General features: G+C 41.8%; 1 protein-coding gene across 1 annotated transcript in view; it reads right to left on the minus strand.

Moving 5' to 3' along the window:
- Positions 1–25,476, minus strand: part of LOC127650051 (potassium voltage-gated channel subfamily KQT member 4-like) — a 93,232-nt gene that overhangs the window by 19,397 nt on the left and 48,359 nt on the right. The window contains 8 exon segments of the mRNA XM_052135183.1: positions 7,394–7,506; positions 12,098–12,186; positions 12,332–12,427; positions 12,585–12,695; positions 12,931–13,056; positions 13,467–13,642; positions 14,223–14,349; positions 22,055–22,145. Of these exon segments, the coding sequence (XP_051991143.1) occupies positions 7,394–7,506; positions 12,098–12,186; positions 12,332–12,427; positions 12,585–12,695; positions 12,931–13,056; positions 13,467–13,642; positions 14,223–14,349; positions 22,055–22,145 (929 nt within the window).

The raw sequence follows: 25,476 nt of genomic DNA on the forward strand, positions 1-25,476 counted from the left end.
TTTTTGTTTAATAAAACTATCATATGCTTGGTAAAATTATGAAATTACAGTAATTTGATTAAATTAAATTAATATAATTATAATGTACCTGAAACTATGATTTTCGACAGTCTAAATTGATTACATTTGACAGAGTATATTACATTAAACAATGTTTCTTTCTCATGCGAGTAAGTTAACAAGCCTCATGCATATTGTACTCTCAATCAAAGAGCAGACCTGTTGCATACAGCATGTTAATGTTTGCTTAAGACACATTTCTTTATTAATAGGAATGATGTCTCAATCTAAGCATGCAAGTGATATGTTTGTGCCTAAATTTCAGACAAACACTTAAACTCATTCATACCTCACCTACAAAATGTAACAGCTCTGTCCAAATTCTTGATATTCCTGCATCCAAATGCTACAACATGCCATAAGACTCTAGTGATTTAACCTCCCAAGTATAACCGTTAAATAAAACTGACATGCATATCAAAAGAAACCATGAAGGAAATAGATTCAGAGCTCAGTAACACATGGCTTTTCTTTGATCTGTGCACACATGCAGAGCTCAACAGTGTGCATTCAGCAGAGCAAAATACTACTCTTCTTCTCAGATCAGGCTCTCGCATATTAAAGGGCAGAAAATACTGAGTTTATTGAGCCAGTGCAGCCTATGTCTTTTACAGCTTTATGGAGAATGCACTATATCCAGTCTGAGAATTACTAGATGACAATGAAATTAGTGTGTTTATTTACTGTATAATATCAACTATGTTGATTCTTTTATAGTATATGAATAGGGTACACATTAGAGCCTAAACTCTTAAAAATTGCTGCTTTTTTTTTTCAGCAAATGACAAGTGAACCATAATAAAACCTTCATAAAATGTCAACATCAGGTGGAAATATTGCATGAGCTCCTTTATTTGATACAAAGCCAATTTTATATCAGGCTTGCTATTTTATATAATAAAATAAATAAGAATCAGTCAGTAGGGGCTGCATAATTTGAGACCAAATGATGATTTGTAGTTATTGATAAACTCATTTCTTGTGGTCAAACTAATTAATTGAACATTCTTCTTAAAATTTTTTTAAAAAAATAAAAAAAATTGATTGAGCTTGACGAATACTCTCAACACTACAATTTGTCTAAACATTGAGACAAATTTAATTTTATTTCTGCCATGGTGAGTCCAAATGTGTGTGTGTGTGTGTGCGTGTTTTTGTGATTTACGAGGACAATTTTGTAAGTTACAAATTAGTAATTACAAGGGTATTATGCTATAAATGTGATTTATGAGGACATTTCTAGTGTCACCATAATTCAAATCGCTTAAAAATCATACTAAACAATGTTTTATTGAAAATGTAAAAATGCAGAATGTTTTCTGTGAGGGTTAGGTTTAGGGGTTGTGTTAGGTTTAGAGGATAGAATCTATAGTTTGTACAGTATAAAAGTCATTATGTCTATGGAAAGTCCTCATAATGATAGGTAGACCAACATATGTGTGTGTGTGTGTGTGTGTGTGTGTGTGTGTGTGTGTGTGTGTGTGTGTGTGTGTGTGTGTGTGTGTGTGTAATCATTTTAAGTGATATTTAACTTTTTTAATGTAGGACAAATCACATGTTGCACACAAAAAGAAGGACACGGCTAAACATTAGCTCTGGTAATAATTAACTTTGCATGATCCATATAAATAATTAAATTCAAAAGATATAATGTACTAATACCATATATTGAGACTTTAAACTGTTTAGAATGTGATCTGGTAATATGTATATGTAACTGTCTGCAAATTTTATACTACTGCCATAACAAGAAACACATAAATGCATAATCACAGAAGACACTACTGCATAAGTGTCTGTCTCGTTGGATCAGTAAAGCTCAGAGAGTTTCAAGCATTAGGGGTGCGACGGATCGTGCTTGGTGTGGCACTGGTACATCACACATGGATACCTCTGTTTACTGCCAGCATGAATCCGGAAGAAACCCTGCTTTTTAGATATGAGCTGACAGAGGAGACACACAAGGCAGAGGGAGGGATTCGTGAGGGGTCGTGAGGGTTATTCGGCTGTGGCAGGATGCAGGTGTTACACTTGTTTTTACGGTGTACAATGGTTTTGCGGGTTACTTAGTAGGTTTAACATATTACAATTAAAGTGGATATTCTTCTTATCAGTAGATCCACCATGATCCTTAGCGATAGTTCACCCAAAATAAAAATTTTGCCTAATGTCTTTCCAAACATGTCTGACTTCTTAAATGGAACAGAAAAGGAGGAATTTTGAAGCCAATACTATTAAGCTTCAAAAAGGATGCAAAGTGAGAATCATGTGATGCCATAAGAGGAGCGGATGTGTGAACGGCGAGCTCTGCTCACTTTACTAGTTTTAATACACATTTTTGTCATAAACCTGGGAGATTTGATACACCCTGTTTCTTAAATGTTAGAGGAAGACAATGTGTCAAAATTTTCAAAATCCTCGGGCTCTGCAGACATTAAAAGACACTTACGTGCTCAAGCTGAGCTCTCGCATCGGCAGGGCGAAAGCCCCAAATTCATTTCGGACGGTGAACTGATAGAAATCCGGTGTGAATTGATGAATGTGTCGGCAATGCAAATGAAGGTTGTTGCAGACTTGGAGGATCATGCTGTAATATGTCAAACAATCACTTCCAATCACTTCAGAGACTTCAATTCTCTGAGATGATTACAAGAATGGGGGGCGTCAAGAAACGGATCGATTATCTGGTGTCATTGGAGAGGGAGTTAGCTGCTAACCCGCTAGTGACCAAGATAGACTTGGAACGCATTTGAGAAATTCTGGAGGATTTGGAGAATTGTAATCGATGAAACAAGGTCCGAATTGTTGGAATTCCTGAGCATGAGGAAGGCAGAGATATGGTAAAATTCCTAGACAAGCTCTTTCCGAGTATGCCCGACATAACAGGTCATAAGCTGGAAATTGAGCGTGCTCACAGGGTTCTGGCTCGGTGATCCACTGAGGGAGACAGGCCCAGATCAATTCTGGCCAAATTTCTAAGATCATCCCATAAAGATCTTGCATTACGTGAGGCGAGGACTAAAGGAAGGCTTTCTTGGAAGAACCACAGCATTTTCTTGTTCCCAGACTTTGCAAATTCGACAAGAGAGAAACGTGACTGATTCAAGGAATGCAAGAATCTCTTACATCAACAGAAGTTCGCGCTTGATTTTTTTAGAGCCAAATTAAGAATAGATGCTAAGGAAAGCCATAGATAATTTACATGCCCACAGCAAGCATTGTCCTTCATAAAGACACTGAAGTGAGTAAGCCATTTGGTGATTTTCATGTTGCTGCCTACTGGACCTGACTCACTTAACATACACTTGACTGTGCGAGGAAACTGGGTGCCTTTTCCACTTATTTTAGTGCTGGTTCAGCCTAGGGGCTGGAGATTGTTTTGTGTAGTATCATTTCTTCAGAATAGTTTGTTGATGAATCTGCACGTTTTTGGTGCTCAAGCCTCCTGTCGGCTGGAGTTGGTTTTGTGGAATATTTCTTGCAGGACATTGGAGTGAGTTTGATTGCCGAAGAACTGAACAGCCCTTTTTTTATTTATTTATTTATTTATTTTTGTGCTGGTTCCTCCAGCGGCTTGTTTGGTGGATGAACACACCTTCGGGACAGTTTTGTGGATGAATCTACATGTTTTTTTTTTTCACTTTTTAGCTGGAGTTTGTTTTATAGATTATTTTCTGTTATGTAATTCTGTATCACAAAATTTGTATAGAAGCACTGAACTTGAGCAATCCGACAGCAAAGTTGTCGCGGGGGCTCTCGTAGGCGTACATGGACTGTTTGAGTTTAGAGAAAAATATGATATAGTGTTACTTCAAGAAACACATCTTTCCCTGCAGGAAGCTGAAAATATTTTGAAGATATAGGGTGGTCATGTTTTCTTTAGTGTTGGCTCAAGTAAGATCAGGGGAGTCATTACATTGATAAGTAAACATCTACAATTCAAATATCTCAAACAGAATAAAGATAAATTAGGAAGCGTCATTGTTGTTTAAGCAGAAATTCAGGGGCAAAGGTTGATTTTGGCTAATATTTATGTACCTAACGCTGAAGATCAGGGTTTTTTTATAGATCTTGAAGGGATGTTGCTAGCCGCTGGCACCCCTCATGATATAATATTGTGAGGAGACTTTAATCTATTGATGGATTCAGTCCTTGATCATAGTGAAGCAAAAGTGTGTTAGCCCCCTTGAGCAAAGTGATGCTTCACAGGATGTGAAAAAATCTTGGTCTTACAGATATTTGTAGACTTTTGAACCCATCTGGTAGGGACTCTACATTTTTTCATCAGTCCATAAGATTTATTCAAGAATAGTATATCTAAGCCCCTCATTTCATCTGTTGTTGATTGCTCAATTGGAAGTATCGTGCCTTGGTGAGTTTAGAGGTATTGCCACATGAAATCAATGTTTATATGGAGACCAACTGGTCCTCCGTAGATCTGTGGGTGTGGCTTGGGAGGCACTTCAGGCAGTTCTTAGGGACTGGATCATACAGTATGCCTCATTCATAAAAAAATCATATGGTCAGTGGCAAATGATCAGACTCCGGTCACTGCCATCTCACTTGACACCGAAAAGGCGTTTGATTTGGTAGAATGGTATTATCTTTTTAAGATTTTGGAAAAGTACAGGTATACTTTTATTGGATGGATTGAGTTACTTTATAGACACCCAGTAGCGGCGATACAAACAAATGGATTCATTTCAGATTTGGGCATTTTATTCCCAGCAAATTTGTGTGATTTAGTTACTTTTGACCCCTAATAAAAATGTTTGAGTGATGTGAGCAGGTGGGCTTCATTACATTTATCTATGATTGGGAAGGTTAATGTTATTAAAATGAGTTTTATTCCAAAATTCAACTACCTACTACAGTCTCTCCCCACTGAAGTTCCCCTCTTTTATTTTAAACATTTTGATATTATAGCTAAATCTGGACATCAATTGACAAAGGTGGGTTAGGTATCCCCAAGATTTTGTTTTACTATTATGCTTTTGGTCTCAGACATTTGGCTCATTGGTTGCTTCCACCTGAGAAAGGTCCTCCCTAGCTCTTTATTGAACAGGAGGTCTTTGCCCCTATCTTGCCATTGCAAAGTCTTTCTACCATGCTGCCCGGAGAAGTAAAGACACGTTTATCTCGCACATGCATTTAGTGTTGACAATATAAAAAAAAAAAATAAATAAAAAAAAAAAATATATATATATATATATATATATATATATATATATATATATATATATATATATATATATATATATATATATATATTGATTGCATATATTAATAAAAGTTGATTTTGTGTTTTCATGTGTTGTTTTTATTAAAGTTTGGAATCAATAAATAATGTTAATGACAAAAGGATGCAAAAGCTCCATGAAAGTGGTCCATAAGTCCATGTGGCTATTTTCTTCTGAAACCAAAAAATAGCTTTGTTTGAGAAACAGACAGTTGTTATGACATGAGGGTGAGTATGCTGTATGATGACAGAAGTTTAATTTTTAGGTGATTTATCCCTTTAATTTATATTTATTTTTCACATTTAAAATCGAGATTGAAAGCAATTGTTCATTGTTTGGAGTTTAAACACCCACTGTATTCTTTAAATGCTAAATGCATTAATCAGCTTTTCATATGCTTGAGACAATAACACTTGCACTTCAAAACAAAGTGTAACTTCGTTAAAAAATAAGAAATAAGTATTTTTGTGAAAGGTTGGTGAGATCTCACAAACACATTTGGGATTCAGGATCAGCACATCTTGCCTTTTTATGCACTAAAATGGAAAAACTGGCCCACGGTCTGTTGAAAGGCATATGAATGCCCAGCATATTAGGATGAAGGGTCAGATAATATGGCATTCATGGACAGTAGAGGGAGAAAGCCTGATGGGCAGGCAGGGAATAGGTGGCATGCGGGTACTGGCATGTGGGGAGGTCACTAGAGGTCAATCCATTATATTTCCTTCCATTTGATGCAGAGAAACATAGACAGGTCCTCGGCATGTCTTATACCTGGTTAATATTACCAATGTCGCTCTAAACAAAAAGCACCTCAAACTGTAAATACAGCATGGCCAACGACTCTTTCCATTGGGGAATAACAGCCTTCTCAAAAGCCTATCACAAACCTGCATGAAACTTCAGTCTTCCTGCAAATGGAAATGGATGGCGTGATGGTGGACAGATGAAGAGGAGAGGAGGAGAATGGAGAAGTTGAATGAAAGAGTAGAATTAAGCTGTCTGGGGTATGAGACACTCTGAAAGGTAAAAAGAGCAAATGCTCGCACACACTCGTGTGGATGCATTAACACACACATGCACAAAAGCCACTGTAAAGACCAGAACCAGATATGTGATTAATTACAGAGAATTTGGCATTATGTGGGTCACTGAAAAAGCTAAAAACTTTGAGTGAGTACAATGCCACTGATAAAAAGTATGCATGAGTGTAAGGCTTATTCTTTAGGCTGTAATTATTCATTGACACATTTTAGAATAATAGTTAAGTCACCAAAACTTTAAAATAACACAAATGGATGTATGATATTATGTAGTGGTCAAAAATGTTTAACAAAAACGTATTTATATTTAAGCTTCTTCCAAGTAGCCACCCTTTGCCTAGGATTCTAGATTATATTAACAAACTTGATGCTTTTAAAATAATATCGAAGAAGTTCTCATATAAGCTGGGCATGTGTTGGCTGCTTTTTCTTCACTATCAAGTCAAAAAAAAATTTTAAGAAATAAATAAATAGGTGCAATTTATCTTTGCCAACAGATCTAATTTCAAGCATTTAAGAATTAGCCATGACCATCTAAAATTTAAATCAAACAATTTTTACAGAATCATGACCAAATATCCAAACAGGCTGGTAGTGTATTTATTTTTCCTTTATGTTCAATGTTACTAACATAAATAAACAAATAAATAGAATATCTTGATCACATATCTGGTTTCACCAATCTTTCAATGACCAAGTATATATATGTAGTATTAGTGTCAGATTATAAAAGGCACACAAAACAAGACAGAATACACAAGCAAATAAAGAAAAGCACACAGTAAAGTACAAACCAGTAAAACTACTGTAACTGCATGAACTGTAGTTGCCCTGTGGACTGTTATGGTAAATTGGGACTAACTGAAATTGTGGAATGTCGTGTGTTAAATGTCCTGTTCTGAACAAAGAAAACAAGACTTTACTGCACTAAGAAGTGACAGTATGCTTTTGTGTTGTGTGAAATTACAGTAATTACAGTAAAACATACAGGAGAGTTAGTGTCAGCTAGGAAAATTATTGAACTGGACAGTGCTGTACCTGTCTTCCGACAGGTAGGGGAGCTATATGGCCGGAGCCCCGACAGCAAGGGGTGGTAGGAGTTGTGAAGAACCTTCTTGGTGCTACGCTGCCGTTGAAGGTGACTGAACAGTAATGTCAGTTCTCTGACCCATAAGCGAAACAAAAAAATAATAAAACATGATAAAGAAACAAAACAAAAAACACAAACAAACAAGAGAAGCCAAACAAACACAAATCTACAAAATGTAAATCAAGCACCAAAACACTTTAAAAATTTTTGGATAAATCATCTATACATCACATTTAAAATATGTTAAACAATTATTTGTGTAGTACTGATAGACAAACTTTCCTGTCATTTTAAATGAATAAAAATTAGTCAAATTAATTCAAAACACCCAGAGCGAACACATGGGGGATAAATATCACTTTGGGAAAAATATAAATATATTATTGTGAGTCAAAGATGTAGTCAAAGATGCCACACTTAAAATTAATGAATATCACTAGATGGCAAATTTGCACATTTTCTTATTTTTAAATAAATAAACTTAAAATATATATTTTTGGAATTACTAAAATTACAAATTTTAATGAACTGGTTGCATGGTAATTTTAGTGGATGTACGAAATCAGTTGCCCTTAATTTCAGACAGGTGTCCTAATAGTCACCACAGGTGTACTTCACATTAACTATTATATACAGCATATCTATTATTTAACATTTAAAGCCAACTTCATATCAAACTTGAAATGTTTTTCTTGAAAAGTGTGCCATCTTTCTTTAAAATAAATAGCATTTTTGGCTTGATATTATGTTATCAAATGCAATGGCATTAATTCATTTTTAAGTGTGGCTTAAAGGGATAGTTCACCCAAAAATGAAAATTCTCTCATCATTTGCTCACCCTCATGCCATCCAAGATGTGTATGTGTACTTTCTTTCTTTGAATGGTGATTCAAAACATAGAAGCTCCAAAAAGCAAATAAAGACATATGACTCCAGTGTTTTAATCCATATCTTCAGAAGCATTATTGTATGTGTGAGTGAGAAACAAATCAATATTCAAGTAATTTGTTACTATAAATTTCACTTCCGTATTCTTTTTTTTTAATATCGCCATCTAATGGGCAGACAGGAGAATTTAACAACTAGAGTCATATAGATTACTTTTATGATGCCTTTATGTGCTTTTGTTTTTACATAAAATTCTGTCCACCATTCACTTGCATTGTATGGACCAACAGAGCTGAAATATTCTTCTAAAAATCTTTGTTTGTGTTCAGCAGAAGATAGAAAGTAAAAAAAACCAGGGACGGCATGAGGGTGAGTAAATGATGAGAGAATTTTCATTTTTGGGTAAACTATCCCTTTAAGTGTTACTGAAAATGTTTTCGAATGTGTACATAACTGCCAAAAGTATACGAACAATTTCTATTTCTCCCCGTCTTTCAGCCCATATCAAACGTTATTAAAATAAAATGTAACTCATGAAAACTCATGTAATCAAAATATTTCCTTTCAATACATGCATGTCAGATGAAAAAAGCAAAAAATTATAAAAACAACAGCAAAACTGTCAATTAAATCATGATTTCTGGGTCAAAGTACTGTTTTTAATACTGTTTTAACCTCCGTTCTGTGTCTAGTATCGAAGGGCGACGTAGTGTCAAATGTAGTGACACAAGGGGTCCTATTTCAAAGCGCCATGCACCAGACCGTGTTATGTGAACTATTGACACAGGTGCAAGCAGGCTGCTGCGTGCTAGAAGCAACTGTATTGGCTGCACGTAACCCTTCCCCAACGCCCCCCCAAAAAAGTTGTCATGTACAGACCTTAGGTTCCCAGCACCCCTAAGCACTACATGACCATCATGGGAGCAAGCCAGCCAGCCACGGCCTTTTCTCTCTCTATGTTTCTCGCATAGAGCGTAAAGCAGCTGGGGCTATCTTAACACTATAAATGCACCGGGGAAGGCGATCTTTCCCGATCCTATTCTTTCAGGAGGAAAAGACCCTGTGGAGACCACATCCTGCCCAGACTAGGGGGAGGTGATATGTGGCCAATACACCACATGGGTTGTGAAGCCACGCATGGGAGTGGCGTGATGGCAGGTCATACCTGATGAGGGAGGAGCTCTTCTAACACAGTGACCAGGGGCAGAGGGACTGCCCAGGGGAGACGTGGATTTGCCGACAGGGGGACCGTAATGCAGGAAATACATCACAGGGAGTTGCTTGAAGAGGGAATTAAGCCTGTGGAGCCCTACCCCAGAACAGAGCACTTGCGGCTCGTAGTCGGTCTGGTCGCAAATTCCTCCGCTGTATTCACAGGCCAGAAGGCTAGGGAGGAAGAACGTTCAGGAATCGAGAGCTTAGTGGCTAACCTGGGAGGGAAAGTGCACTAGATCAACTTAGTGAAGGGCGTTGGTGCAAGTGGAACACCAGGTCGGCTGTTCTGTATTACCGAGATCTAGCGGTTCGGACCTGAAAAGCATGGCACGAGACCGACTCAACCCTGAGAATGTAGAATCTTTGTAGAAATATTGTCCAGGCCGCTGCTCTGCAGATGTCTGCTAGGGAGGATGCCACACTTCTCATCGAGTGTGCTCGATCCCGCAAGGGGTCGGGCACAGCCTTGGTCTGGTAGGCCAGAGAGATAGCGTCAACGACCCAGTGAGCTAACCTCTGTCCGCCAAAGCAGACAAAGAGCTGCTCAGAACATCTAAAGCTCTGCGTGCAGTCCAAATATATACGCAAAGTACGGACACAGCAACGAAAAGGCTGGGTCTACCTCCTCCCGTGGCAGCGCTTGCAGGTTCATGAGCATCAGGAGGCAAAAGCATGTCCCGAGGCTTGGGTGCTGAGAAAAGACTCAAAGCGCTTACCTTGCTCCACGCATCCGGCAGGGGGTGGGTTAGAGACTGAGGAAGAGGTCCTGGAGAGGCATCTTCAGAACTCGTCAGCACCGGCCTGCCGCTGATGAGCAATCGTGGGTGGGGAGGCAAGGTGACTGCATCCGGGGAACCAGAACTGTAGGATTTTGCAGCCGGGGTGCCGTGAGAACGGCACGCACTGGCTGGATGACCCAGTGAGTGAGGAAATCGCTCTTTTATCAAGAATGTGTTTACCGCAGCCCGAAGGGAAATATGGAAAATTAGGATTTTCCTTCAGGCCCTCCACTGGGGGACAGAGCGGTCCTAATACCAGCTCCGGAGGGAACATCTGACTGCCCGGGTCTTCCGTCTCAGGAGCACTTAGGAGCTTTCCAGGTCCTAGAGGGGGTCCTGGAGATGGGCAGCGGACACACGCTTGCAGGGTTCTCGACGCTGGGGCTGAGAGCTGGGCCCAGGTTGAGGCAGAGCTGCCTGTTGTTTGGCCGCAGTTGGACACCCTCGGGGGCAGACGGGGTGCGGGCTGCGCTGGGCGGCGCCACGGCATGATGTGAGAAATAGCCTCCGTCTGCCCCTTCACCACCGAAAACTGCTGGGCGAAGTCATTGACGAGGTCGCCGAAGAGGCCAAACTGGGAGATGGGGGCGTTGAGAAAGCGGGCCTTGTCAACGTCGCGCATCTCGACCATGTTTTTATCCAGAGGTGGCGTTCTTGGACCACGAGGGTGGCCATCGCCTGCCGGAGAGCCCACGCTGTGACTTTCGTCGCTCTGAGAGCGAGGTCGGTGGCAGAGCACAGCTCCTGCAGCATATCGGGGTCAAGCCGTAAAGGCTGTGGTGAGGATGGAGTGTTCCAGTCCAAGCCCACGCTCACGGTGTCCTGGGCAGGCATGTCGGCCATCTGCACGTCGGCCTCAGACTGGGCAGGCTAACCCGAAGTTGGCAGCCCAGTCAAGTCCTCTGCATCAGATGCCTGAATGCTCTCTGATGCAGCGGCGACGTCATACAATTCCGGGGGCTCGAGGGAGAATGCAGGCTGGCCGTGAGGCGAGCCAAACTCACCTTGAGCCCGCACAGAATCCAGCATCCAGGAACTACACAGAGGCGGAAATGCATCTTTAAAAGACGCGTCCTGAAAGGACGTTCAATGCCTGCTGTGTATTGCTCTTTTGTGTGAACTCTTTTAGAGAAAACAAACTCTTTTAGGAGGAAAACACTCTTTTAGAGAGAAGCGATGTCGAAGCGCCCCGGGGGCGTGGACTGCACAGTGTGTTGAGAAGGAGAAAGCCGCTGGTGATGCGCTGTAGATCCAACAGCAGTGCTTCGCCAACAGAGGTGAGTGAAACAGTAGTGAGACTCAGCTTGCTGCTGCACAACCGCTTGGCTCCAAAGAAAAAATCTGACTGACAGACGCACGCCTGCTTACCTTTATACCCGTATGTCCGGGGGCGGGACATGTCTGCCAATTTCTTATCGGCCTTTTCTCAAGTTCAGAGGTACGCAAGGCTCTCAAGAAAGACCCCTTGTGTCACTACATTCGACACAACGTCGAGTGAGTGACAGAAGGGGAAAGGGATTTCTTAAGAATATTGTGTGAAGAGGAATCAGAGACTGAAACATGTTTATCATTTACCATGAGTATATACTGATTTATTCACAGAAACATAAAGATTAGTCTAACAAATGCTGAAGTAATTTAAGATATGTTGAAGCCCTTACATATAAAATTATGACCTTAAATAACAAAGCCACCCATCAATCATATCCGTTACACACAAGGCCAGTTCAACTTCAACAGACAAGGATATCTGCAGAAGGCTCCGCTAAAGGTAATACTTACCTGAAGGACGGCAGCATACTGTCATAGAAATACCAGGTAGCAGTGAGATATGAGTGCTGTGCATCTGTAGAGTAGAGACGCCATGCAGCCTGGGGAGACAACACAATACAGCATGGCACAAAACGACACACACATACACACACACACACACACACACACACACACATTTGGACATGGAAATAGAAATCAAGATGGCAATATTTGCAGCAGGTGTGCTGCTGACTCAATGATTACCTGTATGAGGTTGGCAGCAGGAGTCCTCCTTTTCTCAAAATGTTTCTGTCTGTGCTGCTCCTGAACTTTCAGAGCAAAACCTGAACCCAGAATGCCCTTATAGGAGAACATGATTTTGTATTGGTGAAAAATAAAAATGTCAATGGACATAATTCTGTCATTTTGGGAAAGCTTGGAGGTTTAAAACAATTTTGGGGTTTTTAAAACAAAATGTGGGTGAACTATTCTTTAAAAATAAATTTGCAGCACTTACAGCAGGCAGGGCAAAAAAGGAAACTCCTAGCAGGGCAAAGCAAGCTGCTAATAGCCGACCTTGCCAGGTGTGTGGAGTCTTATCACCATAGCCGATTGTAGTGAGGGTTATCTGGGTAAAATACAATAAGGAGATAAGAATAACACGATGGCCCTACTGTTTCTAACTCAGCAGATCCAGGATATTATTTAATAATCTGTCTATAAAAGGCAGAATTCTAATCCCAGTAGCATCTGAAATCAAATAAAAAAGTAGCTGAAACATCAATTTCCACAATACTATATTAAGCAAGGAAACTGACTGAATGAACATATCTGTAATTTGTTCAGTGAAGGGCAGTACTCACTGTTCCCCACCAAAGGGAGTCAGCATAAGTGGTAAAATCCTGATTGTTGTCCTTCTCAGCCAAATAGACCAAGAAGGAGGCAAAAATCAGCACCAGGAAGCCGATGTACCAGGCTGTGATAAGCTCCTAAAACACACAGAGAGAATGGAAAGGTGGAAAGAGGCAGAGGAGTGAGAGAGAGGCAGAAGGAATTTTCAAGGATTGTGGTTGAGACTTCAGGGGGATAGATTCAAGGGGGGATCCCCACAACTTTTCTTTTCAACGCCTCCAAACACATTCGCATAAACATAATGCCCACTTTGATGATCCAATCAACTCCAAACGAAAGTAAAATTGGTTCTGAATGGCATTTCATGTTGACTTTGAGGTGTGGATATAGATAAAAACATTACTTAGTGTGTAATTCTTGAATGTGTTTCATAGCTTCTTGTCTTAGGTTTCAGATAACATCTTGTTTTTTTTAAATAGCATAATATTGAAACAAAATAATTTTTGTCCTAAAATATTAATCTTGGGGTTAGTGTGTGAGCTGTCACCTTGCTGTGAGCATAAACTACAGAGCCCAGTAACTTCCAGGTGCCTCCTCTGCGATCCATGCGCACCATACGCAAGATCTGCAGAAAACGCATGCTGCGAAGAGCAGATGTGGCAAAGATATTTCCCTGTGTGCCCGCTGCTATCACTGCCAGCGACGCCACAAATACAATGAAGTCTGCATACCCAGAGAACAACGAGAGAGAGAGAGATAGAGAGAGAGACTGATTCCTTACAAATGCATTTAATTAACTTTGTGAACATAATCGTAATTCCATAATTAAAATGTATACGTGGTACAAATTACCCATGCATTGCTTTATTTTTCATATGAAGTGGTCTTTTCACAATCTAGGATTTCCTCAATTCATGTGTCTTTGATCTCAAAAACAGTTCTATTTATATTAAAATGGTTTGAATCAGAGTTCTTATTAAAACCCTATTTTACAACCGTGAATTTTTTTTGCCATTTTCCATCTATTATCTATTTTGTAATTACATACAGGAAATGTTAAATATCATACTCATGTGCATATTTATATTTAGTAAGTCAATAGCAAGCAGTAATTTATAAGATGCTATTATCATTAGTGATTTACAATATATTTATTACAGTAAGTCCCCTTGGAGCATCTTAATCCTCATTAAAATTGACCAAAAGAGTATGATCTAATCGTTTCATCTATACATTCTATGGGGGGGGGGGGTGTTGAGTGAGTTATTAATTTTAAGGTTAAACTAAGACTGAAGATGTTTACCTATAACACAGAAGGGCTTCCTGGCGAAGCGTAATCGACCCTGCCATCCTCTATACCTGCAGCAACATCCAGCAGCCCAGATCCTCACAAAATACTCCATTCCAAAAACTACAATCATCACAAACTCCTGCAAGTCAAATAGCAGGATGAAATCAGTGTCAAATTTAGTTGCCACAATAGTCAGTATTGGTAAAAGAACATATGTCTTTTAAAATAAAATCTCTCTTTACAATATCTTTTTATAGTAATAGTACTGATCTAGAAAATGTATTGCATTTTACTACCTACTATTTATTAAAAACAAAAATCCCTGTAAATTCTTTGAGCAATTGGTGTTCAATATACTAATCTTGTCACATCTCTTACCTTTTTATATTTTACACAAAATTATATCAGCATGACTGACCAGTTTTTCTGCTGAAGATGTCACAGTGAGTTTGGATTCACAGAATCTTGCTCTAAATGCTTGTATTGATTACAACTCCTGTACTGGCACCGTGACACCATGCAAGGTTCGGACGTGTGAGCGGCAAGCTCTGTGCACTTTGCTAGTTTAATACTTTTTGTCATAAACCGGTGAGATTCGACACACCCTGATCCTTAACTGTTCTAGGAAGACAACATGTCAAAGAATTCAAAATCCTCTGGCTCTGGAGACATTAAAAGACACTTACGTGCTCAAGGTGATGCCCCTGAGCAGCAGGCCACAAGATTAGATTATATGGAAACATCAGAGAGGGATGTTTGTGCATTCTTATTTGTGACCACAGGGATGTTCGATGAGGGTCAGAGTGGGGTTGGTGATTGGGGAGGGGCAATAGTGGGGGTTATATGTTGATTCAGTGTATATACGCTTTGTTTTTCTTTGCTATATCTACGAATCAATTAAAAAATGTTAATCGGAAAAGATTGAGTGTGCAGTCAATACCAGAGCTTGCATGATAGACAACAAGTTCTGTCCTGAAGAAGACAGATGTTGCTTAAACGGTTAAGCAAATAAGGTGTAATAATTTGAAAAGAAATCCTAATAATTTCAAAATGTGTTCTATTGCAGTTATAAATTGAGTAAATGTCCCCCTAATGTGTTATAATCAAGCCATACACAGAAAAGAGAGTAGTTTATCATGCTAAATAAAGATGTTTTGCAACATTTGTGATCCCTCAAGATATTATGGACAGCAAGCTGAAACACTAACGTACGATTTAATAATAATTTATACAATCATTATAAAACGTCTCCACTGTTTTTGCTTCAGCACAAAGTTTTTACATTGGACATCAAGTAGTGACGCAGAACCAAGATTGTTTTTGGACAAAAGTATTGAATGTCCTTAAAGTCAAATACAGTCATTATTAATATAACCATGAACTGAATATGCCCAAGAATATTCAAAAGTATTTACATGATATATAGGTGAACAGGAAAATCTACAATTTTGGTTTCTAAATATCTTTTGAATTTGCACAAACTATGTTTATTCTCACTGTATGTCACGAACCCCGCTCCCTCGTTCCGCCCCCTCGAGCTTCCACGCTCGTTCCGCCCCCTCGAGCTCGCACGCTCGTTTTGCTCCCTCGAGCTCGCACGCTCGTTTTGATCCCTCGAGCTTCCACGCTCGTTTTGCTCCCTCGAGCTCGCATGCTCGTTTTGCTCCCTCGAGCTTCCACGCTCGTTTTGCTCCTACGAGCTCTCCTGCTCGTACACTATCTCCCCCCTCGGGCTCACATGCCCGCTCCCAATCGCCAGAACATTATATACACCTGCACTCGTCTCAATCACCACATCATTGTTTACACCTGCACTCGCCTCGATAAATACCACAGCACATTCGTCTCACTCCTGTTGGTTATTGTATTTAGTTTTCCGTGTCCTTGCCCCCTGCTAGTCTCGCCTAGTTTTGAACTCCTCTTGTTTACCCCTTAGCTTGCCAGCTCCCCTTGTTCCCCTGTCGTTGATCCCGCTAGTCCCGTCTTGTTCTACGCCATAGTTGTTAACTGTTTTCCCGGCTTCGACCTCCCGCTCTCGTTGACCACTCTCTCCAGGATTTGCCCCTTCCTTCTATTCTGATTCCCCGGCTCCGACATCACGCTCCCCTTTGACGCCTCTTCACTGGATTTGCCCTTTTTGTACTTTGCACGCTTTGTGTTTAATAAAGCTGTTTTGTATTCAACATTGTGACTGTCTCTTCTTGTGCGGGTTACAGAATAACCAACCCTACCGAAGACAGTCACAATGTCCCGCGCTGACGATGTACGCAGCTCACTAGAGCAGATTGTCGCGGCGCATTCTGTGTGTGGATTTACCGTTGGGAGTCATGATTGCGCGCTCACAGCCCAGGGACAGCAGGTACGTGCGATTTTTGATTTTTGTCACCCTGTTCTACCTGTGTCTGTCCCTGAGCCCGTTTATGCTCCCAACGCATTTCTGAGCGCCGTGAGCCTTCAACCCCTGAGAGGTTTGACGGCTCTTGGCGCTTACCAAGAGTTGGTTATGCAGGGCAGCAGTTATAGAACGAATAGCCGTGCCCTTAACATTATGGACCCAGCGGCCCAACTCTTGGTTTTGCGTCAGGGGAGTCAACCCTTGGAGGCTTATGTGACTGACTTTTGTGCCCTGGCTAACCAGGTGAATTTTGATGAGGTGGCTCTAAAAGACATTTTCCAATATGGACTGAATGAGCCAACCTCATCATTCATGCCTGGTGGTCACTGCTCTCTCAACCTGGCTCAGTTTATTGACCTCGCCCTACTGTACGCTGGTTCCCCGTTTACTGTGGGGGAGGCAGACACGGAACCAGCGCTCCACACCACGGCCCACGTCTCGAAGCCTACCACGGCCCCCGTCTTGAAGCCTACCACGGCCCCCGTCTTGAAGCCTGAAACAGCCCTAGTCCCGAAGCCTGACACGGCCCCAGTCCCGAGGCCTGTCACGGCCCTAGTCCCGAAGCCTGACGCGGCCCTAGTCCCGAAGCCTTACGCGGCCCTAGTCCCGAAGCCTTACACGGCCCTAGCCCCGAAGCCTGACACGGCCCTAGTCCCGAAGCCTTACACGGCCCTAGCCCCGAAGCCTGACACGGCCCTAGCCCCGAAGCCTTACACGGCCCTAGCCCCGAAGCCTTACACGGCCCCAGTCCCGAAGCCTGTCACGGCCCCAGTCCCGAAGCCCGACACGGCCCCATTCCCGAGGCCCGTCACGGCCCCAGCCTCGAAGCCTGGCACGGCCAGCGAGTCAACGCCCATGCCTGCCACAGCCAACGAGCCAGCGCCCATGCCCGCCACGGCCAACGAGCCAGCACCCATGCCCGCCACGACCAACAAGCCAGCGCCCATGCCCGCCACGGCCAATGGGCCAGTGCCCATGCCCGCCACGGCCAACGAGCCAGCGCCCATGCCCGCCATGGCCAACGAGCCAGCGCCCATGTCTGCCACGGTCAGCGAGCCAGCGCCTGTAGCCTCGACCGCCCCAGAGCCAGCGCCTGTAGCCTCGACCGTCCCCATGGCCACATCCCCTGTTGGCCGAAGACGTCAGAGAAGGAAGAGGGCCCCTTCTCCCCAGTCTCGTCTTGTGCTCAAGACCGCAGAGGTTCCCTCAGAGTCTTCCACGACTCTGCCAGGCTCTGCTCCGCCCCCAGAGTCTTCCACGACTCTGCCGAGCTCTGCTCCACCCTCAGAGTCTTCCACGGCTCTGCCGGGCTCTGCTCCGCCCTCAGAGTCTTCCACGACTCTGCCAGCCTCTGCTCGCCCCTCAGAGCCCTCGCGGCCTCCGCCTCACGAGCCTCCCAAGGCTCCTCCTCCCAAGCCTCCCAGGGCTCCTCCTCTCGAGCCTCCCAGGGCTCCTCCTCTCGAGCCTCCTTTGGGCTCCATTTCTCGAGCCTCCCAGGGCTCCTTCTTTCGAGCCTCCTAGGGCTCCATTTCTCGAGCCTCCCAGAGCTCTACCTCCCAAGCCCCCCAGGGTTCTGCCTTTCAAGTCTCTCGAGCCTCCCAGAGCTCTAACCCTCGAGCCTCTCAGGGCTCCGTCCCTTGAGTCTTTCATGGGTCCACCCCTCAAGCCTCTCAGGGCTTCTCCTCTCGAGTCTTTCAGGGCTCCACCCCTCAAGCCTCTCAGGGATTCCCCTCTCGAGTCTTTCAGGGCTCCTTCTCCTCTCAAGCCTCTCAGGGCTCCCCCTCTCGAGTCTTTCAGGGCTCCTCCTCCCCTCGAGCCTCTCAGGGCTCCGTCCCTCGAGTCTTTCATGGCTCCACCCCTCAAGCCTCTCACGGCTTCGCCTCTCGAGTCTCTCAGGGCTCCTCCCCCTCTCAAGCCTCTCAGGGCTTCCCCTCTCGAGTCTTTCAGGGCTCCTCCTCCCCTCGAGCCTCTCAGGGCTCCGCCCCTCGAGCCTTCCAGGACTCTGCCACTAGAGCCTCCTACGGCTCCCCCTCCAGAGCCTTCCAGGCCTCCACCTCCAGAGCCTTCCAGACCTACCCCCCTAAAGTCTCCCTTGGCTCCACCTCCAGAGCCTTCCAGGCCTTCGCTCCTAAAGCCTCCTTCGGCTCCACCTCCAGAGCCTTCCAGGCCTTCGCCCCTAAAGCCTCCTTCGGCTCCACCTCCAGAGCCTTCCAGAACCCCACCTCCAGAGCTGCCTACAGTGCCGCCTCTGACGGCACCGCCTTTCACGGCTCAGCCCGGACTTCCTGACCCCCTTCCTGTCCTGTGGCCTCTTCCCTGGCCTCCGGACCCTATTCCTGTCCGGTGGTCACCTTCCAGACCCCCGGACCCAGTCCCTGTCCTCCAGTCACCTTCCAGACCCCCTGACCCAGTCTCTGCCCTTTGGATGCCCCCTAGATCTCCCGACCACCCACCTGTCTGCTATGTTCCCCCTGACCTTGCCTTGAAACTGCCCATTGACCCCATGGACTGTCTCATTTCCCTCTGTGCCCCTTGGACTGCCCTCAATTTTGTTTGTGTGTTTTGTGGGTTGTCCGTTCAGGGTTGTTTTTTGTTTGTTGGGATCGTCCAGCACCACTTCCCAGAGGTTGCACGCTCCTTGCAACCGAGCGCGGCCGTCAGGAGCCGTCCGTTATAGAGGGGGGAGTACTGTCACGAACCCCACTCCCTCGCTCCGCCCCCTCGAGCTTCCACGCTCGTTTTGCTCCCTCGAGCTCGCACGTCGTTTTGCTCCCTCGAGCTCGCACGCTCGTTTTGCTCCCTCGAGCTTCCACGCTCGTTTTGCTCCTACGAGCTCTCCTGCTCGTACACTATCTCCCCCCTCGGGCTCACATGCCCGCTCCCAATCGCCAGAACATTATATACACCTGCACTCGTCTCAATCACCACATCATTGTTTACACCTGCACTCGCCTCGATAAATACCACAGCACATTCGTCTCACTCCTGTTGGTTATTGCATTTAGTTTCCCGTGTCCTTGCCCCCGCTAGTCTCGCCTAGTTTTGAACTCCTCTTGTTTACCCCTTAGCTTGCCAGCTCCCCTTGTTCCCCTGTCGTTGATCCCACTAGTCCAGTCTTGTTCTATGCCATAGTTGTTAACTGTTTTCCCGGCTTCGACCTCCCGCTCTCGTTGACCACTCTCTCCCGGATTTGTCCCTTCCTTCTATTCTGATTCCCCGGCTCCGACATCACGCTCCCCTTTGACGCCTCTTCACTGGATTTTCCCTTTTTGTACTTTGCACGCTTTGTGTTTAATAAAGCTGTTTTGTATTCGACATTGTGACTGTCTCTTCTTGTGCGGGTTACACTGTAATTGAACCCGTATTTAAAGTATTCTGAATCATATTTACATTAATAATAACTTGCATAATTTTGTTCATGGTTGTTCAGGGCATTTTAAGGATGAGGAGATGTCAATCAGTATAATTTGAAACAACCTTTGACGTCAACAACAAAATATATGAGAAGCTTCTTCTCCCTTTTAAATACTGATAAACATATTTATTTTCATGTCTTAATTATTCATGATTATATGGTTAGTTGCATTTCATTATTTACATTTTGCATTAATTTTTCCTTGCTGTCCAGACCTGCGACACATTTTTGGGTCGCTACCCACCAGTTGAGACCCACTATTAAATTTACTGCATAAGTACATGTTTGTGCTTGTGAAGGATTTCAGAACAATGCCAACTAGAGTAATAATGAGATAAAACCTTTAGTAACACAATGGACAGCAAAATGGGCTTGCAAACATGGCAGATTTGATCCATAATGCTGGCAAACAGAAATATGTACCCAATTCACCTGTTTTTGAAGACACGCCTCTAAAACTGACACACTAAGATACAGACACTGCTACTGGACAAACTAACAGCCAGAGAGAAAGCATTGAGCGATTAATTATTCAGGTGGAATGCTATTATGCATGTATTTAAAGACAATGTAATTTGGATGCTGCTTAGTAATGGCATAGATACTGCCATCTGCACCCGCCAGTCTGTGGCTGCCAACTATCACTTTGTACTGGAATTTTGATACAAAACACAGGAAGGAAGTGAAACCATTTCCTCTGCAGGTAAGAGAGTTGATTAATTTAAATGCAGTATAATAGGAAGGGAAAGATATTATATTGTGCCAGATTGCCTTTTCAGGCAGTATATGGAGGTAGGCAGAAAATAATAAGGCAAGTCCAAGTTCAATGTTTGTGTCACTTCCTGACTAATAAGATGTCGGTTTTTGAAGGCAGCATGCTGTAGATGCATCAGTCAGTTCTTCTAATATACCAAAATACTGTGTTTGCAGTTCGACAGTTGGTGGAAAAAATAAAAATGGCGACTGAATGAGCAGTTGAAAGGAGTAAATTACTATATAAACGTAAATAATTTTTTCTACCAAGAAGTAAGCATTCAAGTCATTACATTTTTGCATGGTTATTGCTAAAGCTCACTTAAAATGGTTTTGGATCATTAGACATGACATTATGATAACTTGTAAACCTGTCTGAAACCAGTTTTCTAGGAGGTAACTTCTTTAAAAAAAACATTGCCTGTGTCAAAGACTGACTGGGAAACAAGAAAAATGTTTTAGGATTTGGACATGGCAATTTTGTCACCTAGTTGCAAAAACAATCCCAGTTTAAAGCATAATGGTGACTTAGTCATTAATTAAGAACAAACAAGAAACAATTTGGTATGTCTTTTAATAGTTCCATGTTGACATTAAAGGAATAGTTCACCCAAAATTCTCTCATCATATACTCACCCTCATGCCATCCCAGATGTGTATAACTTTCTATTTTCTCCAGAACATAAATGAAGATTTTTTGAAGAAATACTCAGCTCTGTTGGTCCATACAATGCCAATGGTGACCAAAACTTAGAAGCTCCAAAAATCACATAAAGGCAGCATAAAAGTAATTAATAATTCTCCAGTTGTTTAATCCTTGCCTTCTGAAGCAATCCAATCGATTTTGGGCTGGATCAGACCAAAGTGAGACTCGTTTAACACTGTACTTCTTGCCATTGCAATCTCTAGGCACAATCAAGATTTCAAGCTTGATTATTTTTCTGAGTTCTTGATGTATGCAGAGGGTGTTAGATGGCGCTAGGAATTGTTATCGAGCTGGAAATTATGATTGTGCCTAAAGACCACAATAGCAAGATTAAGGAGAGAAAAGGGAGTTATATTTCGGTCTGTTCTAACCCAAAATCGATTGAATCACTTCAGAAGACATGGAATAAACCCCTGGAGTCTTATTGATTCTTTTATGCTGCCTTTATGTGATTTTTGGAGCTTCTAAGTTTTGGTCACCATTCACTTGCATTGTACTTGCATTTTTCTAAGCTAAGTTTAGGTTATTATCAGCTTATTGGCCTGCATGTAAACACACTCATTCCAACCACTTACCAAAAGGAAGAGCCCCTCGTTGGCGACTGTGTGGTGATCTGGAATGGTGGAGAAAACAGAAAGCACCAGACAGCTGAACACCAGGAGAAAACTGAAACACAAACACACACAAAAAGACACATGAAAATACAAAACAGGACTGGGGGTGAGTGTTCTAGTCTTTATCATATGGTTGATCATATCATATGGCTTTTGCAGAAAATATTGTGACATTTAAGGAATTAACAACAAAAAAGAAAAAATCACAAAAACATCACAGAGCACATACTGTATCATGTAGCAAGACTAGGCTAAATACAAACAAATACAAACAAGATGTCTATGAACTGATGGGTCTTGACCTCCAGGTAAATGGAGAAACTTCCATGTACTGACAACCTATAATCCAAGCTGGCACAGATGCACTTAATCACTGCTTGGAAATGGCTAGCATGTCCACTCACAAAATTAAGTGGATAACAGCAAAGATTAGATCCTCATATATATATATACACATACACACACACACACACACACACACACACACACACACACACATACTACCGTTCAAATGTTTAGGGTCACTAATTCATTCTTTATTTATTTATTTATTCACATTTTAAAATAATAGTAAAGTCATCACAACTATGGAATAATAGAAATGGAAATATGGAAATTATATGTGACTAATACAAATCCTAAGTAAATCAAAACTGTGTTATATTTTAGCATCTTCAAAGTAGTCACCCTTTGCCTAGAATTTGCAGACATGTACTCTTGACATTTTCTCAACCAACTTCTTGAGGTTTCACCCTGGGATGCTTTTAAACAGTACTGAATGAGTTCCCATCAATGTTGGGCACTTATTGGCTGCTTTTCTTTATTATTTGTTCCAAGTCATCAATTTCAAAAACCTTTTTTTGTATTAAATTTTAGTTTTGTAATTAAATTAATATGGTGGCACAATTATATTTTTGTCTACAAAAATAATTTCAAACATTTAAGCATACACCTTCAGATCAAAAGATTTTTAAGATCATGAGAAACATTTCAGTCAAGTGTTTCAGAACTTTTGACTGATAGTGTGTAAATATATATATATATATATATATATATATATATATATATAGAAGCATATTTAAATGCATTTAATTAAAAAAATATTAAAATACTACTATTGCTATATATATATATATATATATATATATATATATATATACACTCACCTAAAGGATTATTAGGAACACCATACTAATACTGTATTTGACCCCTTTTGCCTTCAGAACTGCCTTAATTCTACATGGCATTGATTCAACAAGGTGCTGAAAGCATTCTTTAGAAATGTTGGCCCATATTGATAGGACAGCATCTTGCAGTTGATGGAGATTTGTGGGATGCACATCCAGGGCACGAAGCTCCCGTTCCACCACATCCCAAAGATGCTCTATTGGGTTGAGATCTGGTGACTGTGGGGGCCATTTTAGTACAGTGAACTCATTGTCATGTTCAAGAAACCAATTTGAAATGATTCGAGCTTTGTGATATGGTGCATTATCCTGTTGGAAGAAGCCATCAGAGGATGGGTACATGGTGGCCATAAAGGGATGGACATGGTCAGAAACAATGCTCAGGTAGGCCGTGGCATTTGAACGATGCCCAATTGGCACTAAGGGGCCTAAAGTGTGCCAAGAAAACATCCCCCACACCATTATACCACCACCACCAGCCTGCACAGTGGTAACAAGGCATGATGGATCCATGTTCTCATTCTGTTTACGCCAAATTCTGACTCTACCATCTGAATGTCACAACAGAAATCGAGACTCATCAGACCAGGCAACATTTTTCCAGTCTTCAACTGTCCAATTTTGGTGAGCTCTTGCAAATTGTAGCCTCTTTTTCCTATTTGTAGTGGAGATGAGTGGTACCCGGTGGGGTCATCTGCTGTTGTAGCCCATCCGCCTCAAGGTTGTGCGTGTTGTGGCTTCACAAATGCTTTGCTGCATACCTCGGTTGTAACGAGTGGTTATTTCAGGCAAAGTTGCTCTTCTATCAGCTTGAATCAGTCGGCCCATTCTCCTCTGACCTCTAGCATCAACAAGGCATTTTCGCCCACAGGACTGCCGCATACTGGATGTTTTTCCCTTTTCACACCATTCTTTGTAAACCCTAGAAATGGTTGTGCGTGAAAATCCCAGTAACTGAGCAGATTGAGAAATACTCAGACCGGCCCGTCTGGCACCAACAACCATGCCACGCTCAAAATTGCTTAAATCACCTTTCTTTCCCATTCTGACATTCAGTTTGGAGTTCAGGAGATTGTCTTGACCAGGACCACACCCCTAAATGCATTGAAGCAACTGCCATGTGATTGGTTGATTAGATAATTGCATTAATGAGAAATTGAACAGGTGTTCCTAATAATCCTTTAGGTGAGTGTATATATTCATTTTCGAAAATGCTCTGCATTACCACATACATTTGGAAAGTGATGACATTAGGAAACTGATTATTGCACTCAAAAAATATTCCATAACAAAACTGTAAACAAAATGTAATTGTGTATTTTTAAACAAAATTAAATTAAACTGAAAATATTTAGTTTTTAAATTTGATTTTCTGAAAGATTACTAAATTCAATTTGATGGAATTTTGTGATGACATTGAAAATGAGAAAAACAAAAACATTTGAGTGTTAGGATGTGGCCTTGAACATATGAATAATGTTTGCTAAATCTTGAAATATTATTCATTGAGTTTATTTAAATACTTCAAATATACTTACTTGCTAAAAACATGTGTAATTTTTTACTACTAAATATTAGATTAAAGCCAAAATGATTCAAAGCTATATTGTGTATTAGTATTTAATAGACACGTAAGGTTAATGGATTTCTTAAATGAATGTAAATGTATGTTTTGAAATGCTTTAAAATTCAGAAGAAAAATTGCATAAACTGACACTGTCCATTTTTGTTGTTAGGATCTACAGTAATGATTAATTTAATTAAATGTATTAAAATGATTTAATTAATTAAAATTGCTTAAATCATAATATGCACATTAATAATTTTACATTATAGCGTAATTCAGTTTGAAGACAATGTCACAAAATTTAAATGCATAAATAATAAAAACAATGAACTTTTTTTTTTTTCTTACAAAACTGGATTCCCTCAACAGTTCACAACATAGCTCTTTGAGTCCATTTAGCTCCATACAAGCAGCTGCTGTCTAGATGATGCCAAATCACACAAGGAATTGACCCTACACATCGGGCCTGTGGCTTGTAGCATCCCACACTGTGTACATTTTGCAATCTAATTTACTACACAAGGAGAGAGTGAGATGCTTCAGCTAGTGGGCATAATGTGACAGTTAGGAGCAACAGTGGCTTTCTCCTCTTGAGCATGATGACTTGTGAGTTGATCCAAATGACTAGT

Source organism: Xyrauchen texanus, chromosome 10, assembly GCF_025860055.1.
Source record: "Xyrauchen texanus isolate HMW12.3.18 chromosome 10, RBS_HiC_50CHRs, whole genome shotgun sequence".
Taxonomy (NCBI): domain Eukaryota; kingdom Metazoa; phylum Chordata; class Actinopteri; order Cypriniformes; family Catostomidae; genus Xyrauchen; species Xyrauchen texanus.